This window comes from Drosophila willistoni (genome assembly GCF_018902025.1).
Source record: "Drosophila willistoni isolate 14030-0811.24 chromosome 2L unlocalized genomic scaffold, UCI_dwil_1.1 Seg196, whole genome shotgun sequence".
NCBI classification, from domain to species: domain Eukaryota; kingdom Metazoa; phylum Arthropoda; class Insecta; order Diptera; family Drosophilidae; genus Drosophila; species Drosophila willistoni.
In genome coordinates this window covers 8,873,098-8,896,429 of record NW_025814048.1, presented here as the reverse complement: position 1 = coordinate 8,896,429, position 23,332 = coordinate 8,873,098, and the positions used below count along the sequence as shown (strand labels likewise).

General features: G+C 35.1%; 8 protein-coding genes across 9 annotated transcripts; 2 read left to right on the top strand and 6 right to left on the bottom strand.

The window, feature by feature from the left end:
• Nucleotides 1-534: 534 nt before the first annotated feature.
• Nucleotides 535-1,413, bottom strand: LOC6640374 (troponin C). The gene is made up of 4 exons (XM_002062946.4): nt 1,333-1,413; nt 1,090-1,264; nt 769-1,020; nt 535-650 (listed from the first exon to the last, which is right to left on the bottom strand). Exons 1-4 carry the CDS (start codon nt 1,342-1,344, stop codon nt 622-624), a joined length of 468 nt encoding a protein of 155 aa, XP_002062982.1. The 5' UTR covers nt 1,345-1,413; the 3' UTR covers nt 535-621.
• A 5,363-nt stretch (nt 1,414-6,776) lies between these two features.
• On the bottom strand, nt 6,777-7,244 carry LOC6640375 (cuticular protein 47Eg). Its single transcript, XM_002062947.3, has 2 exons — nt 7,233-7,244; nt 6,777-7,163 (listed from the first exon to the last, which is right to left on the bottom strand). Exons 1-2 carry the CDS (start codon nt 7,242-7,244, stop codon nt 6,816-6,818), a joined length of 360 nt encoding a protein of 119 aa, XP_002062983.1. The 3' UTR covers nt 6,777-6,815.
• Nucleotides 7,245-9,158: 1,914 nt separating this feature from the next.
• LOC6640597 (trafficking protein particle complex subunit 2-like protein) lies at nt 9,159-9,957 on the bottom strand. The gene is made up of 5 exons (XM_002062948.4): nt 9,855-9,957; nt 9,626-9,795; nt 9,479-9,566; nt 9,340-9,419; nt 9,159-9,266 (listed from the first exon to the last, which is right to left on the bottom strand). The coding sequence occupies exons 1-5, from the start codon at nt 9,885-9,887 to the stop codon at nt 9,221-9,223; spliced, it is 417 nt and encodes a 138-aa protein (XP_002062984.1). The 5' UTR covers nt 9,888-9,957; the 3' UTR covers nt 9,159-9,220.
• Nucleotides 9,958-10,179: 222 nt separating this feature from the next.
• On the top strand, nt 10,180-11,167 carry LOC6640477 (protein Vhl). Its single transcript, XM_002062949.4, has 2 exons — nt 10,180-10,495; nt 10,560-11,167. Exons 1-2 carry the CDS (start codon nt 10,351-10,353, stop codon nt 11,000-11,002), a joined length of 588 nt encoding a protein of 195 aa, XP_002062985.1. The 5' UTR covers nt 10,180-10,350; the 3' UTR covers nt 11,003-11,167.
• Nucleotides 11,168-11,481: 314 nt separating this feature from the next.
• On the bottom strand, nt 11,482-15,039 carry LOC6640661 (WD repeat-containing protein 48 homolog). Its single transcript, XM_002062950.4, has 8 exons — nt 14,743-15,039; nt 14,448-14,667; nt 13,381-14,378; nt 13,217-13,321; nt 13,023-13,162; nt 12,757-12,952; nt 12,478-12,699; nt 11,482-12,407 (listed from the first exon to the last, which is right to left on the bottom strand). The coding sequence occupies exons 1-8, from the start codon at nt 14,782-14,784 to the stop codon at nt 12,294-12,296; spliced, it is 2,037 nt and encodes a 678-aa protein (XP_002062986.2). The 5' UTR covers nt 14,785-15,039; the 3' UTR covers nt 11,482-12,293.
• A 493-nt stretch (nt 15,040-15,532) lies between these two features.
• Nucleotides 15,533-16,289, top strand: LOC6640662. The gene has a single exon (XM_002062951.4). The coding sequence runs from the start codon at nt 15,729-15,731 to the stop codon at nt 16,179-16,181; it is 453 nt and encodes a 150-aa protein (XP_002062987.1). The 5' UTR covers nt 15,533-15,728; the 3' UTR covers nt 16,182-16,289.
• A 406-nt stretch (nt 16,290-16,695) lies between these two features.
• LOC6640177 (F-box/LRR-repeat protein 6) lies at nt 16,696-21,813 on the bottom strand. 2 transcript variants are annotated; one of them, XM_023182009.2, is made up of 8 exons: nt 21,479-21,813; nt 19,917-20,961; nt 19,478-19,858; nt 19,268-19,408; nt 19,042-19,209; nt 18,749-18,981; nt 18,550-18,684; nt 16,696-18,480 (listed from the first exon to the last, which is right to left on the bottom strand). In XM_023182009.2, the coding sequence occupies exons 2-8, from the start codon at nt 20,925-20,927 to the stop codon at nt 18,267-18,269; spliced, it is 2,283 nt and encodes a 760-aa protein (XP_023037777.1). In that variant the 5' UTR covers nt 20,928-20,961; nt 21,479-21,813; the 3' UTR covers nt 16,696-18,266. The 2 variants fall into 2 exon arrangements, with proteins under 2 accessions (XP_023037777.1, XP_046866217.1); XM_047010261.1 differs by having other exon boundaries at nt 21,540-21,813.
• Nucleotides 21,814-22,092: 279 nt separating this feature from the next.
• Nucleotides 22,093-23,321, bottom strand: LOC6640178 (UPF0605 protein GA14893). The gene is made up of 3 exons (XM_002062953.4): nt 23,194-23,321; nt 22,717-23,134; nt 22,093-22,658 (listed from the first exon to the last, which is right to left on the bottom strand). The coding sequence occupies exons 1-3, from the start codon at nt 23,232-23,234 to the stop codon at nt 22,143-22,145; spliced, it is 975 nt and encodes a 324-aa protein (XP_002062989.1). The 5' UTR covers nt 23,235-23,321; the 3' UTR covers nt 22,093-22,142.
• Between the last annotated feature and the right edge of the window lie 11 nt (nt 23,322-23,332).

Sequence of the window (23,332 nt, the reverse complement as noted above, 5' to 3'; positions counted from 1 at the left end):
AATTTAACAGAGAATTTTTACTTGGCTAAGCCCAGCTGTGCCACAGAATGCCATTCAAGTGGCAACTGAGACAATTCTGACCACTCGTCGGATGAGTAATGGCAACAAAGCAGCAAACAAAATGCATCCACATACGCCTCGTTGGCCAGACTCTAACATAAGTTACCAAAAACAAAATTTACACATAAATGAATTTAATTTTTTTTTTTTTTTTTATTAAAGTGGTGGGTGTTTCTACTTAACTATCTCCAATTGAATCTCTGCCCCACTCCCTCCCCCCCTAGTTGCCCACCAAGTTGGATAATTAATGCTTACGGATTTTAAATTACAAAATATCTGACACTGAGATGATCATTGAAAATTGTGTAAGCTGACTCAGAGAACATTGTTTGTAGAGAAATGTTTGGGCTCTTGGGTTTTTCTCTACAGTTCCTGTTTATATTTATAGCTTTATAGATATATTACTAATCACACGGCGCACAATTGTCGGCGGGGGTGAGTGAGTGGGGAGGGGGGAAGTAGAAAGACAACCAATTTATTGCTCATGGAACAAAATATGTTAAGTTTTCATTTTAATTAGTTTTAAGCCTCATTTATTTGTTACATAGTTCAGAGTTAAGTTTATTCGCCAGTCATCATCTCCATGAATTCTGAAATGAAATAAAATGGTTTTGAATTTTAAAAATAGTCCCCAACACTAAGAAATGTGATCATCATTTTGGCTCTTGGCCAACTATATGTATCTATATATCTATATTGTATGCCTACCATCAAAGTCCACGGTACCGGAACCATCAGAATCGATTTCCTCAATCATGATATCCAATTCCTCATTGGTCAATTGATCATCCAATTCACGAAGAATTTCACGCAGACACGAGGTGGGAATATAACCATTGCCCTGTTTATCGTACAAACGGAAAGCTTCACGCAATTCCTTTTGCATGGCTTCATCATCCTCCTCAACAATGAATTTGGCAGCCAATTGAACAAACTCCTCGAATTCCAAACGACCAGATTCTATTCAAAACACAAACAATTTAGACATTTTTTCCCATCGGACTGGCCTTAGTTAGTTAGATTACTTACTGTCCTCATCGACCTCATCGATAAGTTCCTCCAAGATTTTCTTATCGAAGGGCTGACCCATCAAACGGAGGATATCAGCAACCATTTCGGTGGGAATGCTGCCAGTTTTTTGGTGATCAAAACTGTTGAAGGCCTTCTGGAGCACAGCAATCTGCTCGGGGGTCAGATCTTCATCCTAAATTTACACACAATTAGCCATTAGTCCGATTGGTATCAGTTTTTTTTTTTTTAATTAAAACTCACAATGTTATCCATTTTATTTCAGTGGTTCCGTTCCGTTCTTCACCAGCAAGATCACCGTCAACGACTAAACTAAATAAAATTTTCTTGGTTCCTGATTTGATTTCCATCCAATATGAACATTTTTTCTTCCCCTAGTCCAGTGGGAGAAAGGGGGGGATTGGTGGTGGCAGAAGAGGGCTGCATTCCAAAAGTAACAAGCTAATTTATGGTTTTCACCAACCATTTCGAAAATAAAACTCAAGCAAAACAAACAAAAGCCATCCACCCACATACACTTACACACACACACACACATGTGAAAAGCATTTAAAAAAGAAAATTTTGTACAAAACGAAAAATACTGTAAAAACTATGGAAAACCATTCATGTGAACGTATTTACTGTGACCATCATCGAGCTGATCCACAGGCGTATATGGGTATTTCCTTCAAAAGGATCTAAAAAAACAAAGTTTTTGAGGTAAATTTAAAAAATTTCATAAGGTTTTAAGATCTATATGTTATGAACTTAATGAAAGTACAAGTCAACCAAAGATTTTTGATCTTCCCAAAGCTATATCCTTCAGTTCTTCAGTTCTAATAAAGAGTAAACCATTTGGTTCTCCACTTTAAGTAAACTTTAGTATTCAAAACTTTTAAAAGCCCTTTCAAACCCAATAGCTAGTGCCTTTATAGTAGCAAAATTAGTCACCATTTTATGTCTTTAGTATATATTATCACTTCATTAACGTTAATATATTAAGTTTTAAGACATTATTGAATATTAAGATGGTTATAAAAAGGGCTACAAATCTAATGATTGATTTCATATGTATGTAATATAGGTTTTTCAGCCCCTTAGAATCCCCTTTGGAATTTCATCTATTCAACTGTTTATCAGAGGCCTTTGGCCCTGGCCGCAAGAGTAATACAAAATTTTCTAGTGGTTTGCTAAGCTTAATGTGAAGATATACAAAAAGTATTTTTATACTACACTGCACGAAATTTGTAAATGATATTGTCATACACACTTACAATTAGAAAGATGGAAGGGGAAACGTGAGAAGATATGTATAAGTATATGTTTTGAAAACTATTTATATAGTTTATAACATCTACATAACAGAGATGGAATTACTTTTTAAGGTTTTTGTACTACATTTGAATGGGAAGTTAAAAAAACGCATTTTTGTTGAATATATCCTAACGATTTATTAAAGTGAAGGCACTTTATGGGCATAATCATTTACCATCATCACTATCTCATCATCATTTATCATCTTCATTATCATCATCATTTATAAAAGCAATTGCGGATTTAGGTAAATAAATATATATCTAAAATAAAAGTAAATAAGATCAATTTAAAGTAAAACGATGAAAAAATATGATTTGTCACTACATATAAAAATTGTTAGCAAAAAAAACTGAAATAAAATTTAATAAAATCCATTTTGAATAGAAAAATGGTAAGAAATGTAATATTAAAATTGAGGCACCGATACGCAATATCCATATTTGTTATTATCTATCAAAATATCGGCGAACATATATAAATATATTGAAATTAATTTTTTTCAGATAAGAGGTAATAGGAAGTTAAGATAGCACTCTACAAAAAAGAGCTAAAAAAAGCTAAAAAAGAAGGGAAAAGAAGATCATTCAAACCTTACGATTAAGTCGGATCAAAGTCAATCTTTAAAAGAACATAAGGGCAATCAGGGCCACCGAGAGGGTGGGGGCGACGGGTGGGTTTTTTCCCGGTCCCGCAGTTTTCAGAAGGGCCCTCGATACATCACAGTCGAAAATAGCGGATTTATTTAAAGGGAAGTAGGGGGCCCGAACATTACGTTACCCCCGGGCCCTGATTTTCTCTCTGCGGCCCTGAGGGCAATAGAAAGGTTTACAGGTCATCTGTGAAGCTATATCAAGAATCAGCAAGTTTTTTAGTTGGCAGACTTTGATTCAGAACTCCAGAATTGCAAGGTCCATACCATATCTCCAAATTTAAAACTAGTTGGAAATTGCAACTAAATGAAGCAGTAAAAAATTGTCAATGCTACAATTAAAGTAATTCGAATCAATTAAACTTCAAAGAGAGAAGATCAGAGACGGTATATCCTATGTGTTACGATCGAAACTGATTAATATTACTCATTTACATATTTATCTATTTATTTGAGAAAGTTTTTAGTTTTTTTAAAAAACCTAGAAAAATATTAGATTTTTGGCAGTTTTCATATTACTGAAGTTCCCTATAATGTCATGGTTTAATTTTACTTACTTTAAATTTTCTAAAAATAGTCTTAAATTTAATTACTTAATTGATATTTCTCTCAGTGTACTTTTAAGTGGCGCACTTTTACATTTTCGCCCCTACTAACACTCTAAGACCCATCATTAAAATCAATCAAAATTTAACAAACTGAACAAATTATGACAACAATTCAATCAATTTAATAACCACATCAAAAGAGAGAAAAACAATATTCAAAAAAAAAAAACATTTTGTAAATTAATTGGGTGAGAATTAATGCTTGAGGCTGCCTCGCCACATTTAACGCCCACACACACAAAAAAAAGAGAAAAAAAAAAAAATATAAAACGCCCCCAGAAAAATGGGGGAAAAAAATGCTCAACATTTTTATAAACGATTCGAAAATTATTGTCTTTTGCTATTGCCATGTTTCTTTTTATTCCCATTTCCATTTCCATTCCCATTAAAAATTTTAATCAGCAATATTATTAATTTCTCATTTTAGCTAAATTGATTTATATGGGGTTTTTTTTTGTTGTTGTTGTGTTTTTTTATTTGTTTTAAACAATTTGGTTTGCTGTTGTTTATGAATTATGAAAAATTTTAGCGTCACTTTGACATATTGACCATTTGTTTATAGACCTAATGAATTTATTAGTTGAAAAAAGTGTCAAAAAACAAAAACTGAAACTGAAATGGAAAAGTGGAAAACAAACAAAATATATCTTTGTTCTGGTCAATGTGGAAGCAAGTAAAATTAGCCTGTCAATTGGTTTTTTTTTTAAGTTTCCATGGCGATTATTTTGATGGGGGCCTCCCTCTACCTACCTCCCTCCCTCCCCACCGAAATAAGTGTTACCGAAAGTCACAGTTTGACATTTTTGTGGGCTTAGCCTTCTGCCATGGCATTCACTTTTATTTTTCTTACCTTGTCAATTATAATTGCAGTGGCATATGGATGGATAATCATGATGATGATGATAATGATGATGATGATGGGGCTCTAGTTTCGCTTCTCATCTCAATTTCAATCTCAATGGGTTCCCGCTGCCTGTTGCTGTCAAAGGCTATCTGTTATCGTAAGATGTTTTGCATTCGAAAAATATAAATTATGATCGTAAAGATCATCATCAGCTAAAAATCTTGGCAGATGGGAACACAGCACGAGTAGTAAATACAATAGAGTCAAATGATGACAGAGACAGACAAAGAGTGAGAAAGAAAGAAGACCTACTAAATGGCCAACAAGTGAGTAGCAATATCTTATATGTAGTAAATATAGATCATCTATTATTGACCTTTGAAAGACTATTAAGTTACTCTAAGTAACTTAACCAAGCCTATCTAACTAAAGATATATTAGAGAGCTAAAGAGCTAAAGAGTCTGCCAAATGTTTAAATATAATTGATAATAAAATGTTTTTTTATATTCTTGGCAATAATTTCAACAACATAAAGTAATCAGCCTTGCATTCTATGGATTTTTAAATACTTCTTCTGACTTGTGTTTATTGATCTTTAACTCTTTACTGCTTAATCTGTAGAAAATTTCGACAAATGGCTTGCAATTAGAAAGGAATGCAAGGGTTTTTTTTTCAAACCTCAAAATATTTGCTTTAATCTGAATTTGCACTTCTGCACCCGCGATTTAACCAAAACTGATTTTCTCAGAAACTATAATAGCTAAAGACATCAAATTCTAATAATTTAGAATAATAATCCAAGCCTTTTTTAACTACTGCAAGCAAACGGACAGAAAATAGCAAAGTTATCAGTTTTTCAACTTTTTTTAAGTTTACCATATTCGCGGAGTTGGCTGTTGGCCGGTGGCGGCGCTAGAGTGCTCCTATGTCTCACACCCTGTGAGTCCGAAAATGAAGATGTTTTTTGGGATTTAATTGCACAGAATGTAATTAATGAATTGTCAAAATTATTTGAAAGGTACATTTTCGTACTTTTTGTGAATATTTTATTCAATCAATAGGAAACTTCCACCCGCGACCTGGAAAACCATTGAAGACTAGACAGCCAAAATAGAGGACGTAAAGTTTTGGCAGCTTTTTGGGAAAACGCGATATCTCAAATGAAAAAGAAGACATTTGTTATATTTGGAATTAGAATGGCCAAGGCAAATTCCCGAGGTTAATTTGTAAAAAAAAATTTTTTCTGTACTTTTTACACATAGCGGTATGTTTTCCCAATATTAAAATCGTACTAAATTTAGTGTAAGAAACGTTACCAAACCCGTAAAAAAAAACTATTTTCGGGAAAACGCGTTTAAACGCGCTTGGGTTCTCAGAAACGGCCGGAAATGGGGCCCTTTCGTTTCCAGAAACATGCGACAGAATGCGATTTTCTCAAAACCCTTTCTATCACTTACTCTCAGATAGTAGTAGGTTAAAATAAAGTAAAAAAAATCGATGTACTTTTCGGATATCCTTAAATTTATAATATCAAAACATTTGCGTCACTTGATGCACGTTACTTACTTACTTACTCGGATATTGATACTGATCAAGAATATATATACACTATGGGGTCGTATTCCTTTTGCCTGTTATACATTTGGCGACATTAATATACCATTTCACCCTATGGGTGCATGCTATTTAAAGATGAACTTTCATTTTAACACATTATGGAAAACATTTGGATTTTGGGCATTTTGTTGGATATAAAATTTATCAGAATAACCCAACTTCACTCAAATTATTATATTTGGAAGATTAACTACTATTATACCATTTGAGAGGCTATATCCCAAACACGCCAGGCACCTTCCCTGGATTGCTGTTAAAAAAGTTCAATGAAGACAAAAAAGTATTAGTAATTAAAAAAGAGATCTTTTGTCTATTTGTTAAGTCATTTTGTTTTGTATAGAAGAAAGTTCATCGTTTTTAGTTACTCTATTAGATAACCCATGTCTGTGAGTTAGTAATATTGAAAAAAATCAGCTTGGGTTAGTTGTTATCCAAAAAATTGAACTAGCCTAGCCTGGGGCATTTGTTTGGTTTGTCTTTGAAAGAAATTCAACAGAAATTTCACCTTGAATTGTTGATTTTCATTGGAAACTTGTTTTTGTTTTGTTTTTTTTTTTTGCTAATTATATAAATGAATATTTATTTTATAATCTTGACCTGGGTTAAATGAAGAAGAAATCAAAAAAGAGGAACAGAATTTAACAAATTCAATGCATTTATTTTCTCGGATTTTATTTTGAACTATTTGGTAACATTTTTGACTCGAATTTAATGCTCAGGTTGTGGTGGATGGGCAGCGATATATGCCAAAGCTCTTTGGATTGCCTCTGGGACTGGTGGTGGTGTGGGCAATGGTGGGTTGGCGGCAAGCACTTGGTAACCATTGGCATCAGCAAGATATTGGATAGAGACGGCCTCACCTTCGGGAGAAGTCCAGCTATGTTGACCGTTTACCTTCCATTCCTCACCATTTTGAACTCCCTCCTGGGCAACCTTGGCGCTGTTATCCAATTCCCATGCATATTTGAAACTATCGACATTAACTTCGGCATCATTGCGAAGGACGTTGGCATTCTCGTTGGCATAGGCCAAAGCCAAAAGGCAAGACAGAGCAATCTATTGGATTCAAAACAATATATATAAGTATATTTCCAGGACTATTATCCTTTTTTGATGATTACTTACAATGATTTTCATATTGAAGTGTGCTAGAAGACTATCGAAGACTTACTGATGCTTTAAACCGTCAACTTGGATCATTTTATATAGTTTTTCGTTTTGAATTTGATTTCTGTGGTTTTTTTTTTCCTCATTAACTATGCACACGAATGATAATTTATCTCATACGATCTCATTATAGTTGAAAAATTCACGCTGTATATTTGAAAATGAACAAAAATCAAAGACCAAACCAAGCGGAAGCCATCCCCCAACTTGTCTCATGTCTCTAGAGATAGAGAGAGAAAGAGAGAGAGAGAGATAACTCTGTCTAGTTTTAAACATATGCATATGTAGGTATTATTCTTCAAAAAACATACGTAAAGCTAAAGGCTTTAATTAATTATAGTAGTAGTTTTTTTTTTATCAATATACGTATACAACAGAAATTTGCATACATATTTTTGTTTCATTTGTCTGTTATTTTTTTTCTTATCTTATTTTTTTTTTTTGGTAGTCATTTGATGTTTACCAGAACCGGTTGTCATATTTGTTGTTAGCATGTATTTTAAATATATTTCAGGGAGCATGCAGACACCATTTGACCTTGACATTACTTACAACTATTTGATAATTCAATAAATTTAATAATAACATGTGTAAAAATATTCTAGCATTGGCAGTAAATCAAAAGGCAAGGCTATGCAATTGTTAATCGTAGGTCCTTAGAACTAATCCTTATTCGTGCTTAGAGAGAGCTCATATCGTAGGTTTATTCTTTCGATTATAACTTACGATATACACATAAAGTACGTCCATAGAACTAGTCTCGATTCCTGCTCAGAGAGAAATATTACTTTTAAGGTTTATTCTTTCGCTTGTCCTTATAACTTATTCATTTTCCTGCCCAGGGAAAAGTCATATCTCAGATACATTCTTTAGATTATAATTTACGATGGACAAATATCGTAGGTTTTTAGATCTCCTTAATCTCTGTTCCTTGTCAGAGAGAGGTCATATATAAAGGTCATTCTTTCGATTATAATTTATGATATCCTTAATCTCTATTCCTTGTCAGAAAGAGGTCATATCTAAGGCTTATTCTTTCGATTAGAACTTTCCGTAGAACTAGTCTTAATTCCTGCTCAGAGAGAAGTCATATTTAGGATTCATTTTTTATATTATAGCTTACGATTTACAAATATCGTAGGTCCTTAGAACTAAGGATTAGTTTCTCTGAGAAAGGTCATATCAAATGTCTCCTTAATCTCTGTTCCTTGTCAGACAGAGAGGTCATATCTAAGATACATTCTTTCAATTCTAATTTACGATTCACAATTATCGTAGGTCCTGCCCAGAGAGAAGTTACAAGTCAAGTCATTAAGATGCTTTTTGATTTTGATTTCAATTGACAATTATGTGGATCAAATTTGATTCGCATTTATTTGGGTCATTGGAAAAAATGATGCGTTTTAGAAATGGACTTTCGAAAGAACATCTCTATCTTTTTTTATGACTCAAACTTTCGATTTTTATTAACTCTATCAAATATTGCGCATATTCAAATTTATTATGGAATTTTATTTTTATTGACAAACGGAGTGGCATAACACATCGTTAGCTTAATAGTACAACAATATTAGCAAGAATAGCCAGTTTTAGATTTTTGACAGTTTAAATTAACATTTTATATATGTATTTTTGCTTAGCAAACTATTAAGTTTTTGCCAAGGGGTTTAACTTTAGACAGTCATAATTATACCTGACTGGCATAATTTTGAAGAGATTTTTGAGATAAACAAAAGTTTTTTTCCACAAAAACAAAAGAAGCCGGTACTATGAGTTCTCTATATAGTAATAGGAGTTATATAAGTTTTTAATCCAGAAGGAAGTAAAATAAATAACTTCCAGCTCTAAGCCCTTTTAATAAATCTCAAAAATAACAATAAAAACTCAAAGAAAATAGTGTTTAATTTTAGATTTACATATATCTTTTATTATAGGTACATTATAAGCTAAGCATTGCCATTCATTAATTTTTGTACTGAACGATCAAATTTCCTATAAAAAAGGAGATAAAATAAATTTGAAAATACATATAAGTGACAATATATCATTCTTTTACAAAACTCACTTGGATGTTAATGATTCTCCAGGTATATAGAAAGGATTACAAACAGCATCTGTATAAAGCACTTGTAGATTACGAAAGATCTATAAAATATATACAGAAATTAATAAGGGTCGACAGATATCAGATATATGTTACATACAGCCCTAACTTCGTTCTCTCTCAATGCCACATTGGTTGAATCAATGACCACAATAAATTTCACTCGGGAATTGGTCACAAAGCCATAACTGAAATTACAATAGAAAGTTAAATTAAATTCAATCAATAAATCATATAGCTGGCATACATTTTATGATTTTCTGTAGAGTAGAGAAGACCCAAATAGAGTTCTTTTGATTCTGGTGCTCCTTTGCCAAGTAAACACTTTTCTTCAACGACATCTAAGGCGGCGTGGACATGGTACTGCAGTTGAAGCTCCTGCTCCATATCAGAGGTGGCCAGATAAAGGGGAGCATTCTACAAAACAAAAAACAAAGAAATATTAGAGAGGGCAATGCAAAAATTATATTACTTACATCTTTTCCTATTACCGCAATACAAAAAGCCATTTTTGCTATTTGTTTTTATTTAGCAAAACAGTCAACAACCGAACAGCTGTTTGCTATTGGTTATCGATTAGTGCCCAAGTAACAGAGTAACAGTATCAGTGATGCGAGTCACAGGAGAAGAGCAGAATAATTTGTTGCGCTTAACTTTTTATAAACTTGTTTTAAGTACAATTATTAAAATTAACTTTAGATTGTTTAATCCCAATAGGTAGATCTTTACTTAGTATGAATAACTGTTGTGGGTGGAATTGGTTCTTCTCTAGGAACTGCTATCTGGTGATGGTTCACTTTTCCGATAGGCAAGGCATACATACTTTTTTGGAAGCTAAAAAAAAAAACAAAAACAAAAACAACACGAACAAACGGCAACACACAAATATTGCGTTGGTGGTAAGGAGTCAAACAAAAAAGCAAAATTCTGGATATCCTGGCCATTGCAGATCGGCTAAGCACTCTGCTCGACATGTCCCTGCAGATTGCTCGCAACAACAATGATCGCCATAATCACAATAACAATAACAACAATTGGGGCCAAGCTCAACAGCAGCCGCCAGCTGATTTGGTGGAGGTTTACGTGCTGTTTGTAAATCAAACAAATCGGACAATAGGTATATTACTTATTCGTTATTCCTTTAATCAAATTCTATTCTAACACTTGTTGCTTCTTAATAGATCTTTACTGGAAATGTGATAGGGATACGGAGAATATGTACTTGACTTTAAAGCCAAATGAGGAGGTACGCGTGAATACATTCAGTACACACAGTTGGTTCTTTCGGGATTACTATAGTGGCGAACGAATGCATGTGCGATCCAAGCGTCTCTTTAATCCTGTGCGCATTCGTGTGCCCAAGAATCCTCAGTACCCTGATCAATTGTGTGATGTACGCAGCCAAGTGATAATCCAATTCCCCCTAAGAAAGTTAAAGGAGAATTGCTTGTGGTTGATTGTACGTTGGCTAGTCCGCACCAGTGACGATCCAAGGGAAACTATACAAAATTATCCCATACCTGCTACCCTGAAGGAACAAATGTTAAGCATTATTATGGCCATTGAGGCGTACTCCAGACAGGCTGGAAGTCGACGTACACACATTATGGGCATTAGAAGATAAATCGGTACAAAAACTAGACGTAGACGAAGACGACAAAGGTTTTTTGGTTTAGTTATTAGTTTTCCTGGTTCTATAATATAAATATATATACATATTTGTAAATTTAAGTGTAAGGAATGAAAAGCCAAGCTTGAATTCCAAAACAATTAAATAAGTTGCATTTTATTTTTATATTACGCTATGCAACATTTTCCATTTTTTACCCAATGGAAATTGCCCTTGATGAATTAGAATTTTGCAACAATTATTTTTCGTTTCATGTTCTAAAAAAAAGACTTTAAAATATATACATATATTTAGACCTATACAAAATCCAATATTAAAATTATATTTTACAAAATTACTCTTAAAAGGCAAGACTTGATATACATATATATATTTTTTTATTAAAAATTTTGAATGTCATTGGATAAAACTGAAAATTAATGAATATATCTCCACCTCATGATGATGCTAAATCCAAAATGAAACATGTTGCACAGTGTTATAATTTTGATTTATTTGTTTTCTTTTCGTTTTTTATGTATTTTTTTTTTATCATTAGGATTTTTCTCTTATGTACAAATTGGCTTTCTACAATTGCATTGTGTTTTTTTCTTTTGTTTTTCGTTTTAACAGATTTACTTATAATTAGGATATATATATATATATTTGTAAATTTAATGCAATATGAATCTAAGTAAACGAGAACTGTGTTTATGCCTAGAGATGCAAACAAACAGAAAAAGAAAGATTGATAAACCCCAAAGGAGTAAAATGAAAGTTATTATAATGGTATGTCTGCAGTTGATTTGTTATAGTTATATGTATACACATATATATATCATCTGTATATGTGTGTGTGTATCTATTAATTATATGTTTTGTAAAATGCAAGCCTAATCTCTGATAAGTCTGACAGATAATATAGATAGCTAGAGAGAGAGAGAAAGAAAGCAAAGTAAGCGAATTATGGGTTAAAGAGAAATGTGTGCATTTAATTTAAGTGAAAAATAAAAGTTGTAAAAATGAAAAGTTATCAAAACATACACACAAAAAAAAAAGAAAAACATTGAACAAATTATTTGCAGTACGAACAAAAGAATATTAAGAATAACGGTATAGATATTGCTGATTTTGCTTAAACTAACAGATTTTTAACATTGATAGTATCCGTTTAAAGTGGTGCCAAGTGTATAGGTTGTGAATGTCTGTGTGTGTGTGTTGTATGTGTGTGAGGGGGAAGCAAGTAAATCACATGAGACCAATGAGGAGGAATAGGCCAAAATTTCTTCTCTGCCCCGACAAAAAATTATTTACCATCGTAATTAAAGTTTTGTTTGGTTTTGTATTGAAATGTTAAATCAGTCGATTGTTTCCATATAAAATGTCGAACTGTACGCAAATCCATATTAGGATCTACAACCTAAAAATAAATGTTACAAAAAATTATTAAACTTTATATATAGTTTTTTTGGAAAACTTTCAAAACCTACCACATCGTTGCACCACAGTTCAATACGTTCTTCGGCTGGCAGTTGAGAACCCTCTGAATTGGCATCACTTTGGCTATTCTGCAGGGAATTTTGGACATTTCCTCCACCACTGGCACCACCGCCACCACCACCACTTGGCGTTGTCTCGGCATTAAGAACTTTTTCTAATACATGCTCGCACACCTTACGGCACTGGATAAACTCATTGGCCACCAGTCGATCCTATGGGAGTAAATAAAACCTTTAGTTTCCATTTGGATTTCTGCTTCTTGGACTAACCTTTTTGGTTCGTTCCGGTTTGGTCATTTGTGGATGTGGTTGCAGGAAGAAGGGTATTTTCAAAAATTTCGGTATATTCTTTTCAATCACCACGTCCGTAACCCATTGTGGGGCTGTTTCATGGAGCAAAGTACTTTCGCTATCACCAGCAGCATCGCGTACTAAAAGTCGACATACAGTTCGGCCTCCCACTTCGCTGGAAATTTAAAAACAACAAAAAAATTCAATTAATTTTAGATTGCTTATTTTAGACGAACCAAACATACCTAAAAATCACTGGTGTATGTTTGGGCACTTGAAAATAACCATTGCCATGCATATCTGGTTCCAATTCATTGGGTGGAATGCTATGTGGTGGTGTCCAATACTCGAGTAAGGCATCTAATAACAATTTGCCATAATTGATCTAAAACGAAAGAAATGGTAATTTAAGTTGTTTAACACGAAACTCTTTAAATACCTTAATTTCTGTGGTGGGATCGACACATTCTGGCAGACCGGCTTCTATAGATACCCAGGCGGCAAAGCAATCAACCTCCTCCTGACCCAGGACAATGGTGGGCATCTAAATGAAAGCAAATCAATAGTTACAATCATTTTTCAAGAATAGCCAATTTAACTTACGCCAGTTTTTAGATCTACAGTAAACCAATTTGGTATATAAACTTGTTTCTGTCGTTTCTTGACTTCCTCCTCGTAGTCTACGTTACCGAGATCTTCTTTTTTCACCACTCTAAGGACATCATAGACGGACACTTGATCTTGCGAATCCTTGGTGACAATATAACGCTTATCATTAAGCACCGTGCACTCCTTGATGGCAGCGCCTCCCTTAATACATGCCAATTCTGTACCATTGGCCATCGACCACTGGGCATCCATGCCACCGCTTGATGTTAGGCTGGCTCTATCGTACATGGGCAATTTCCAGCAACGAATATCCGAATTCCAAGTGGTGGCCCACACTCCAGTTTTGTCGATATTATAGCCCAGGCTCAAAACGGGAGCCTTCTCTTCGCATACGAGCATTTTATTGCTGGGATTACGCATTTCTGTCACTATAATATTTCGATCTCTACTCCCAGATATTATGTATTGGAAATTCTCACTCATTAGCAGTGACCAAACGCCCTCCTTATGCACATGGATGGTTTGTATGCAACGCTGTTGGCCCAAATTCCATACCTTGATGGTGCCATCCGAGCTGCCACTGACTACTTGATGGCCATCGGGCGAAACAACCAAACAGCGTACATTCTCTGTGTGTCCTCTCAGTTTCATGCTGCGCATACATGTCCGTGGATCCCATATTCTTAATATATTCTCTGTCGAACCACTAACAATGACCGTACCGGATGGATTCATGGCCAGGCTATATATGGAGTCTTTAGATCCAGTTAGACTAGATGTGGTCACCGTATTATTGCTGGCAGTTAATGCAGTTAGCGTATTAACATCCCACAAAAATATGGCCTTATCCAGCCCAGCACTTGCCACTTGTTCCCGGTCTTTGGCATAGGCCAGGGCCTGGACATAATCACGATGAGTGCGCAGTGTGGACATGCAGAAACCTTTATGGGCATTCCACACTTTTACTGTGGTATCACAGCTGGCGCTTATCACTAAATGGAAATGGATTATAAGAGCAGGTGAAATAAGCTTAAAAATTAAATTAGTCAATTGTTTCTTACGATTTCTGCCATTGCAGCAAAGGACAATATCATTGACCCAGTCATTGTGGTGCTCCATGGATTGTATATACTTTTCCTGATTCTCGGAGCGTGTGTTCCAAACACGAATAATGGCATCTCGCCCGGCTGAATATAATTTCCCATTATTGGCATCCAATTGGAGGGCATTCACACCATTTCGATGTTGCTTTTCTTCCGAATCCCGAATCACAAAGGAAACCTATGTGTGGAGCACAGAGAGATTAGGAATCGAATCGCACCGCATAGCGAAGGTGCGAAAGGGAATTGACTTTACCTGCATTTTTTTCCTTGCCTGACAAGTTTTGTGCGTCAACATGACGTTTTCTCAACAGCCCTCGCTCCCCGCAAATCCTGATCCTTCCCTTTTTGTCACCTGATTGTGCAATCTTCAATCTTCTGCTTTTGTGTATGTGCAGAAATGCATTTAATAATTTTATTTTCTGTGCTTTTTTTGACCAATTTAACTTTTCTTTTGGTGAAATTGCAAATCTCTAGAATTTCCAGCCAAAAACTAACATTCGCTCTCTCACCTCACACACGCTCGCTCTTTCGCTCTCACTGTTCTGTATGAACGGTATTGCCACCCGGTTATCACTGCTCCATTGCCGGCTCTCAGTCGTTGATGCTCATTTAGCCGATTCAGGCAATTATTCTCATAATTGAAATGAATATTATTTAAAGATTACAATATTATTTCTGCGATCGAGTTGATTTAATACCACCTAGAAATAAAATAATATCTTATTTTGTTAAATTGTTCAATTTGATTGAAAATATTTGGCTGCACTGATATGAAAATTGGCAGCTATACTTTCAGCCAAAAACAGTTAGATTAAGTTCTTTTGCAGCTAAAAGTTTAAATTTTCAATTTTTTAAAAATAAATATTGAAAAACTAGACAATCAATGGCAAAAGTGAACTGATGTTGTACTTGTACAATTTATTTCATTCATTGGATACCGAATTCTTGCACATTCAAAATGTTTTTGGTCTTAGTAGCATAAATAACAACTAAATACTTATAATAATGTACATGGGCATAGAAACATTTGTCATATAGTTAGTTTATATACAATAATAAGTTGTTCCGTTATGACAAACAAAAACACGACAAATTAACCGGAACATATGAGACAACAGCGGTAATTACAGCCGGCTTTCATTTTGCAAAACAGTTTGGCAGCACTGTTTTAGATTTTTTTACATAACAAAGAAGACACCAATCCGGAATATTGCATTTTTCGCATAAAACACATAAAATATGGCCACAGCAACAAATTGCAGCATTTGCGATAAAGTCGGCCTTAAACCGTTCACAAAGGAGAATATTTTCAACTATTATATACCGTTGCACGGTCTGGTCAGCTATGGAGCTTTATCCGTGAATGTGATGAATCCTCAGATAGTGCCCAAAATTATACCCAAAAAGGATCTAACAAATGTTTTTCTCATCTCTGCTGTGGTCGGCACAGCCTTTTATATTTATGGACGTCCTCATTTAAAGAATGTGGAGCAAAAGAAACGTGGAGCCTACGCCTTACTCGGAGGTACACTGTTCAGCATGGGCTCAGTTTTGGGTTGGGCTCTCATCAAATCTGCCCTGCCCAAGGATAATGCATTGTTGGCCACAGTAGCTGGTATAGCAACAGGAGCAGCCGTAGTCAAATTGGGTACCGATTATATTCAGGATATTGACAAGCTGCAAACAAAGTGAAGCTTACATGGCAAGTGAGATATGTAGTTAGCCTGTGGCTAGTGTGATGATGTGTAAAATGCAACAAAATTTTTGAATAAAATTATTTAGTCCCAACACTGTGAAAAATTCGTTTACATTTATTTATATGTATGTTATCAACAAAGTTGTTCAATTTACCGTTATGGATGTATCTATTCAAGAGAGGGATCAATGACCCCTTTTAACCTTTGGAATTCCCCCCTCTTTTTTTCAATGGGAAACAATTTTTATTTTTAAATTTAGTAAAAGTAAATAGTGCAAAATCCAAAATATCCGCCATGATGAGGACCACAGACTCAATCAGGATTTCCCAATTGCCATAAACAAAAAGTAATTCTTTAATTATTAATAATTGCTTTAAAATCAGTTTTGAAAATGATTTCTGCCTTTATAGTTTGGATTGGGATTGGAATTTCAAAACAGCTGGAACGAAAACGATATTAATTTTGTGTTTAAATCAAATGAAATATATAGACCTTTAATTGCCATTTTTCTTATTTGCTAATAATGCTTAACAATTCAATTGTTATTAAATTTATACTTAATTTGTTTTGTTTTTTTGTTTGTTGTGTTTATTATTATTTATTCTTGATTTTTGTTTCCTTTTTTCTGTTAAGACAAAGCGCCAATATTTACAGTATTTATTATTATTATTATTAATTAATATGCCATTTATTTAGCGCGTTTTCAATAAAACTTTGAATTGACGACTACTTTTGTTGTTGTTGTTCTTTTTTTCATTTGTTATTATGTAAATAAAGGTAATTTATGTTTTTCTTTAATAAATTGTGGTTGTTTCCTTTTTGTTTTTTGTGTTTTAAACTTATCTACTAAACTTTACAAAACACGCTTAACTAACAGTGAAATTCAGTATAAAAAAATATATATACATATATCTGTATATATAATTGAATTGCAATTGTTCTTATACCATTTTTTTTTATTTGCTTTTATTATTGTGAATGCCAAAAATTCGAATCAACTTAATTAAATCTTTATAGATTTTAATTTTGTAAAAAAAAATATTAATTTATGGTATAATAGAATTATGTATATATTGCATTTACAAATTGGTGCGCATTTGCCAGTTGACTAAACTAATTTATACTTCAATATGCTTTTTTGTATGTATATATACTTACAAATTTCTTACGACCTAGATAAACAAAAAAAATTAAGCAAATCTATTGGAAGATGCAACGAAAAAACATATTGCAACGTCTACATGGAGAGATAGAGAGAGATAATATTGTATTACCTCCTTTTTTGAAGGTATATACAAAATATTGAGGTCACAAATATATATATATGCAGTTGATAGTCATAAAAGGGAAAGAGATCTTGATCTCTTGCACATGAGATTTTCTAAAGCTAAACTTAGTTTATTAAATTAATTTTGGTTTATATTTCTAGACACAGTATATGGAAAAATCGTCAATTACTAAATAATATATAGAAAGAATCGATTCCAGATCGGAAAAATATACTTTTTACTTAACACAAAGGTCAAAATATATAAGGCTTCAATTTCATTAAAGGAAGATGAAGAAATTGAAAAGAAAATATTACTTAAACTATAGATTATAGCTGCCAAGAGTTTTAGTTAATCTTTGTTAACTAATTGTTTATCAATAAATGAAAACTTGGACGATTTCAAAAATTTGTGATCAAAATAAAAGAAGTTTTCAATTTGGATATCGACAATTTAAATCAATATAATAGGAAAATTTAGGGAGAGGACGGAGGAAATTGGAAGCTGCAAATGATTTGGAGGATTAGGAAAGACAAAAAATATCTGCATATATGTGACCTCAATTCTCTTATGGAAATTGTTGATATACATATATAAATTATCAACATAAATCTGTGTTTACGTTTCTTTGACGGTTATTTTTAATTGTTTTTTGTTTGTTTTGTTTTTGTTTAGAATAGAACTTGCAACAATTTAATTACAGTTAAAGATGCGAGAAGGTTTTCCCCTTCGCCTAGTAGCGCTCAAACAACAACTAACTGAAAAGAAACCGACTTGTGTGTGTGTTTGTTTGTATATATGACTAACTGGTTTTAGTTTTTGCTATCACTTCCACTTCTGTCTTTTAATTGCACACCCAGAACTTCACGTAATTCATGTAGCTCCTGTGGACCCTGCATTAAACGTTTAACACCACGCGGCAGACCGCGACATGAGGCCAAATTGATTGAACTCATGTTTCTGCAATTGATGAGAATATCCTTGACTGCCTCATCCGATACCGAGGAACCGCAGAGATTTAAGTGACTGAAAAAAAGAATCAAAAATCAAACATTAATACATTATTAATACATTAGTTGTTAAGCAAAAACTTACGCCATAGGCGATTCGCTGCCCTTTTCAGCCAAAGCTCTAAGGGCATTATCCAAAGGTTGTTGAACATTTGCCCAGGCCAAATCCAACTCAATAAGACTATGAGCCCATTTCGAGGCAATGAGTTCAAGGCCCGATCTAAAAACAAGTGGAAGAAAGTTATAGCCATGTTTTACATATTTGTTTTGAGTGAGTTAGTTACCCCATATCTCTGGTCACCGAGCAGCCGGATAGAAATAAATGCTTTATATCCCAAGCTGGCAAACGTATTAAACTCTCATGCGTTAATCTAGTGCAATTGCGAACATCCAATAGCTTTAGCTTGGAACTGCTTTTCACTATGCGCTGCAAATGATCATCGCTGATAATGCGCGATTCATCGGTTAGGGCAGCCACTGAAAGCTCTTCAAGATTGGGAAAACCAGGTGAATCCATCTGAAAATAGAGATATATTTGTAATCTGCCAGTTCAATATAAATCTCTATCGCTACTTACAATCTCCTGCATGCTGGCTGTACTTGGTGTTATATGTGAATTGGTCACTCTTAGAACTTTAAGTTTCTGGCAGCCATGCTGCAGTTTCTCAATATGCAAAACACCATGCGATGTTGCCTGAGTGGTCACATTCGAGAGATCCAATAGCATTAGATTTGGACAGTGAGTCTAAAAGAAATCAAAGCATTAAAGTTGTTTAAACTTTCAAATTGGCATAACTTCTTACGGAAAGTATTCCAACGATTTGTGGTATGCCAGCCAAACGATTGTGAGCCAAATAAAGATGAGTCAAACGACTGCCCATGGTCTGTAGAGCACTGCATAGGGAATTGACACCTACAGCACTTTTGCTAGCATTCATTTCCACCTAAATAATAAAAAAAATTGAATTAATTCCATTTCAGATCTTCATAAAGTTATTCTTTCGATTAATTACATTAATTGAGCTTAGGTCTAAACGTTGTAGTTTCTGCATATTATCTACTAGAAATGCCAAGTGATCTGAAGTAAAATTCTTCCAACCAGATAAAGTGATGCCCGTTAAATTTGGGCAACCGGAAGATAATTTTGTAAGGAAGCAATTAATATCGGTTATTTTCCAATTGGATACATTTAAATCGGTACACGATGAGCAACGGTTATCGACAAACCATTTCAATTTCAATTCGGTGCGATATTTCTCTTTAATGCATGTGGTTAAATCCATTGATCGCCATAGGGTAGATCTTAGCGAGACTTGACGCCACAGAGAGCAGACTCTGCCCAAACGGAACAAAGTGGGCAGGCAACCCTCTCTATCCACAACATATTCAAATATCTGAAAGTAAAATATGCAATTTATTAGAGAATTTTTTGTTATAGCGATAAAAACTTACCCTATATAGCACATCTTCTGGTAATCTTTGGGCCCATTCACTTTGTTGTATGGGCTCGGTTTTGACTTCTGTTGACTCGCCAGCTGTGCCACCACCACCTCCTCCTCCTCCTTGACCTTTCTTTTTACGTGGCTCGTAATCGGTCGCATCGCCATCCTGAGGCTTGACTTTGCGTGATCGCTTCCTTGCTGGTTTCGAAGCACTTGGCGATTGTTGGACAGCAATTGGAGGTGTTACACCTGGTGAACCATCTCCGCCTGATGTTGTCTCTGATTTTTTAATGCACAATTTTATGCCCATTTTGTTGTCACTTATTTCGCTTTCATACATGGGCAGGGCTTTGGGTTTACGTGTTCGAGATGCTCGTGGTGATTGTGTAGTGGCTGCTGATGATGATGAGGAGGATGTGGTGGCTGATTTATTTGTTTTTTTGTTGGTGCTATTATTATTGTTGTTGTTGTTGTTGTTATTGATGCTACCCGACTTTGGTATGGAGCCATTGATGATAGCAGGATCCTGCTTTTGCTGTTGCTGCTCTTCTGGTGCTTGTTTTGGTGGCATCTGTACAGCTTCACCTCCTCCTCTACCTCCACCCCCACCACCAGCTCCTAGTCCTACTGTTGGTGATCTTTGACCCTCTGAAGCTGGCGAACAGGATGTGGAAGTGGCCGTATTTGTCTCATCTGTTTGGGTCTCTGACTTTGGAGGCGATAATATATTCTCCGGCACTACAGTTAGATTTGCTGTAGTTGGTGTTGTTGCCGATGTTGTTTCCTGTGGCGGTGTCTGTGAAGGGGTAGATGGAGTCAGCGTATTGATATCAACCACATTTTGTGGTTTCTCTGCCTCCCGCTCTTCATCTGGATTTGGTTCTCCGGACTCCGCTATCGACTCCTTGACCTGTGCCTGCACAGAAGTCTCAGTCGCCGGTTCATCCTGATTGATGGAATCATTATCATTGGGTGACATCTTTCCGATTTCCATTTCCTCTATGCCTGTTCCGTCGCTCATTGCAATCAATTATTTCTCCCGCTAGATTTTAAACCTGTAAAATGTGTAAGCAATGGTGACAAAAAGAAAAAACAAATCCGTTATTTTCCGATCGGATAAATCGATGCAAACTGCAACCCATTTTGGCGGTTTTTCATTTTCATGATTCTCCTTCAATTCTCTCTTTCTCTCTCGCTCAAATCTCACTTGCCACAACAACAATTTACAAACACATTTATGCTCACGTACACACACAAATACATGTGCATATGTGTTTTTTTGTTTTTATTTTTATTCGTTTGTCCGCTTTTACTTCAATTATAAGCGAATCGCAACGACTTGGTATTACTCTGCACTCTAATGCAAGGCACAAGCACAGTTAAACATATATAACATTTCCACAACAAGTTAAGATTGCTCACAAATTAATAACTTCTTATTGATTCTTTTTTCAACCAAAATAATTAGTTCCTTTTTTAATATTCTGCTGTTATGATGGCCACTAATCGCATTAACCTGCCCACAGACTTTTCTATGTAGGGTGCCCATAATCATAATCGGCGTGCACTCACCACTTGAGAGCGGAGGTGTAGGTACACAACAAATCTCTCTCTATGCGTCTCGCTCTCTCACCGTCAGTTTGTTATGCTTTTGATAGCGAGTGCGAAGAGCTCGGCTATAAGTGATATTTGAATTGTTCAAGATATTTTTTTTGCGTTTGGCGTTCACGGAATTTTTTCGGCTTTTCGCTAAGCAAAACTATATCTTTTCACATCATGGCCCAAGCACAGGAGCACTATTTATTGGTTATTCAAGGCATTGATAACAATTTTCAGATTTCTCAATAAATAATTAATAACAATAACCCACGACTAACGAACGACGCAAACAAAAACAGTGGTATAAGTGGTATATATATCCCACTATAAGGTAAAACAAAATACCAGTATAGTGAAAAATACCACTGTAAGGTAAAAATATCAGCTAGAAAATACCAAAAATCAAAAACAGCTAGATTTTACCCTCTTCCCGTTAAAAATTTAAATTTTGTTTTAATAATTATGCAATATTTAGACCATTCATCGTCATTTGATGTGAAATTCACACACCTTAAGATGATTTGGACTCGTATAATTACCGAAAAACCTTCCAGATAGAAAATTCTTCCTATTAGAGCTGCCGACCGTTATAATTAACCACTGACTTTACTTAAAACAAACAATACAAATTTAGATATTAATATTCATAGTCCAGATGAGCAACTTCCGGCAGAACATCTAAATCCTTGTGAAGGCACAACCAACGCTTAGCATCAAAGGTGGTCCGGCCATAGGTGCGTCCATATTTATACATGGCCCCTGGAACGTGTCCAGCGTAATTGGGAGTCATGCCCGAATCCTTGTGATAGATCAAGAAATGTCCCACTGGCGGGCAATTGACAGTTGGCCCACTCAAATCCTGGCCACAACACCATCGATCCCGCCGCCGCTTGTACATAAAGTCCGAGAAACTGCAGAGGGCTCGTCGTGTCAAAACTTTGTTGGATTCACCAAATCGTGTCGCTGTCATGGGTATATGAGCGGCATAGGAGTTAATTATGAATTTATCCTCATCGTCATCCTCTAGGAAATGGGGCGTGGTAAATTTGCTATAACGCAACTTTTCAATTGTGGGCGGACATGACTCTTGGCGTATGCCTTTACTGCGTCCCGTAACCGGAAGCAGAGGAGCCCGGTAATTCGTTTGAGGTAGCTAAAACGAAAAGCATTAAAAAGTAGCGAAAACCTAAAGAATCCCTAGATTAACATACCAAACGTTCATTTAACTTATGCTCGAATAGACCTTTACCACTTTCCAGTAAATCTCGATGTCTGAGAGTTCGCTTCTCGCATCGATATAGCTCCATCAGAGTCTCGTGCTGGGCCACACCGGCTGATGCGGCGGCCACATAACGTTTACCCATCTGTTTGGCCATATTTGGCACAAACCCGGCATAGCCAGGTATTATGGGATGCTTATACACGGCATCCACAAATTGTTCACGCTCATGCAATATCTTCAACTCATTCTTGGTGGGAAAATCTTTCTTAACGCCTTGTTTGACATTTATGGGCGGGACAATTAGCTCCGGAGCATGATAGATGCAGGGATCAATGAGAAGTTTATGCGTCTGCTTGCCATAAGTTCGACCCACTCGATCACGATTTTCTGTACAATGACCGGTATAGCTAAGATGCAAGATGGAATCATTGTAATTTACTTGATTCCCTGTTTCCCGCTCACTTACCCTGGTATAAGATGCGGTTGGGGCGTTATAATACTATCCATAACTGCGAATTTTGAGTTTAAACACAAATTTATTTATATCTGAATAACTTTTTGTACTTATTAATTAACGAACAAATTTGTATAAAAATATATTTAAC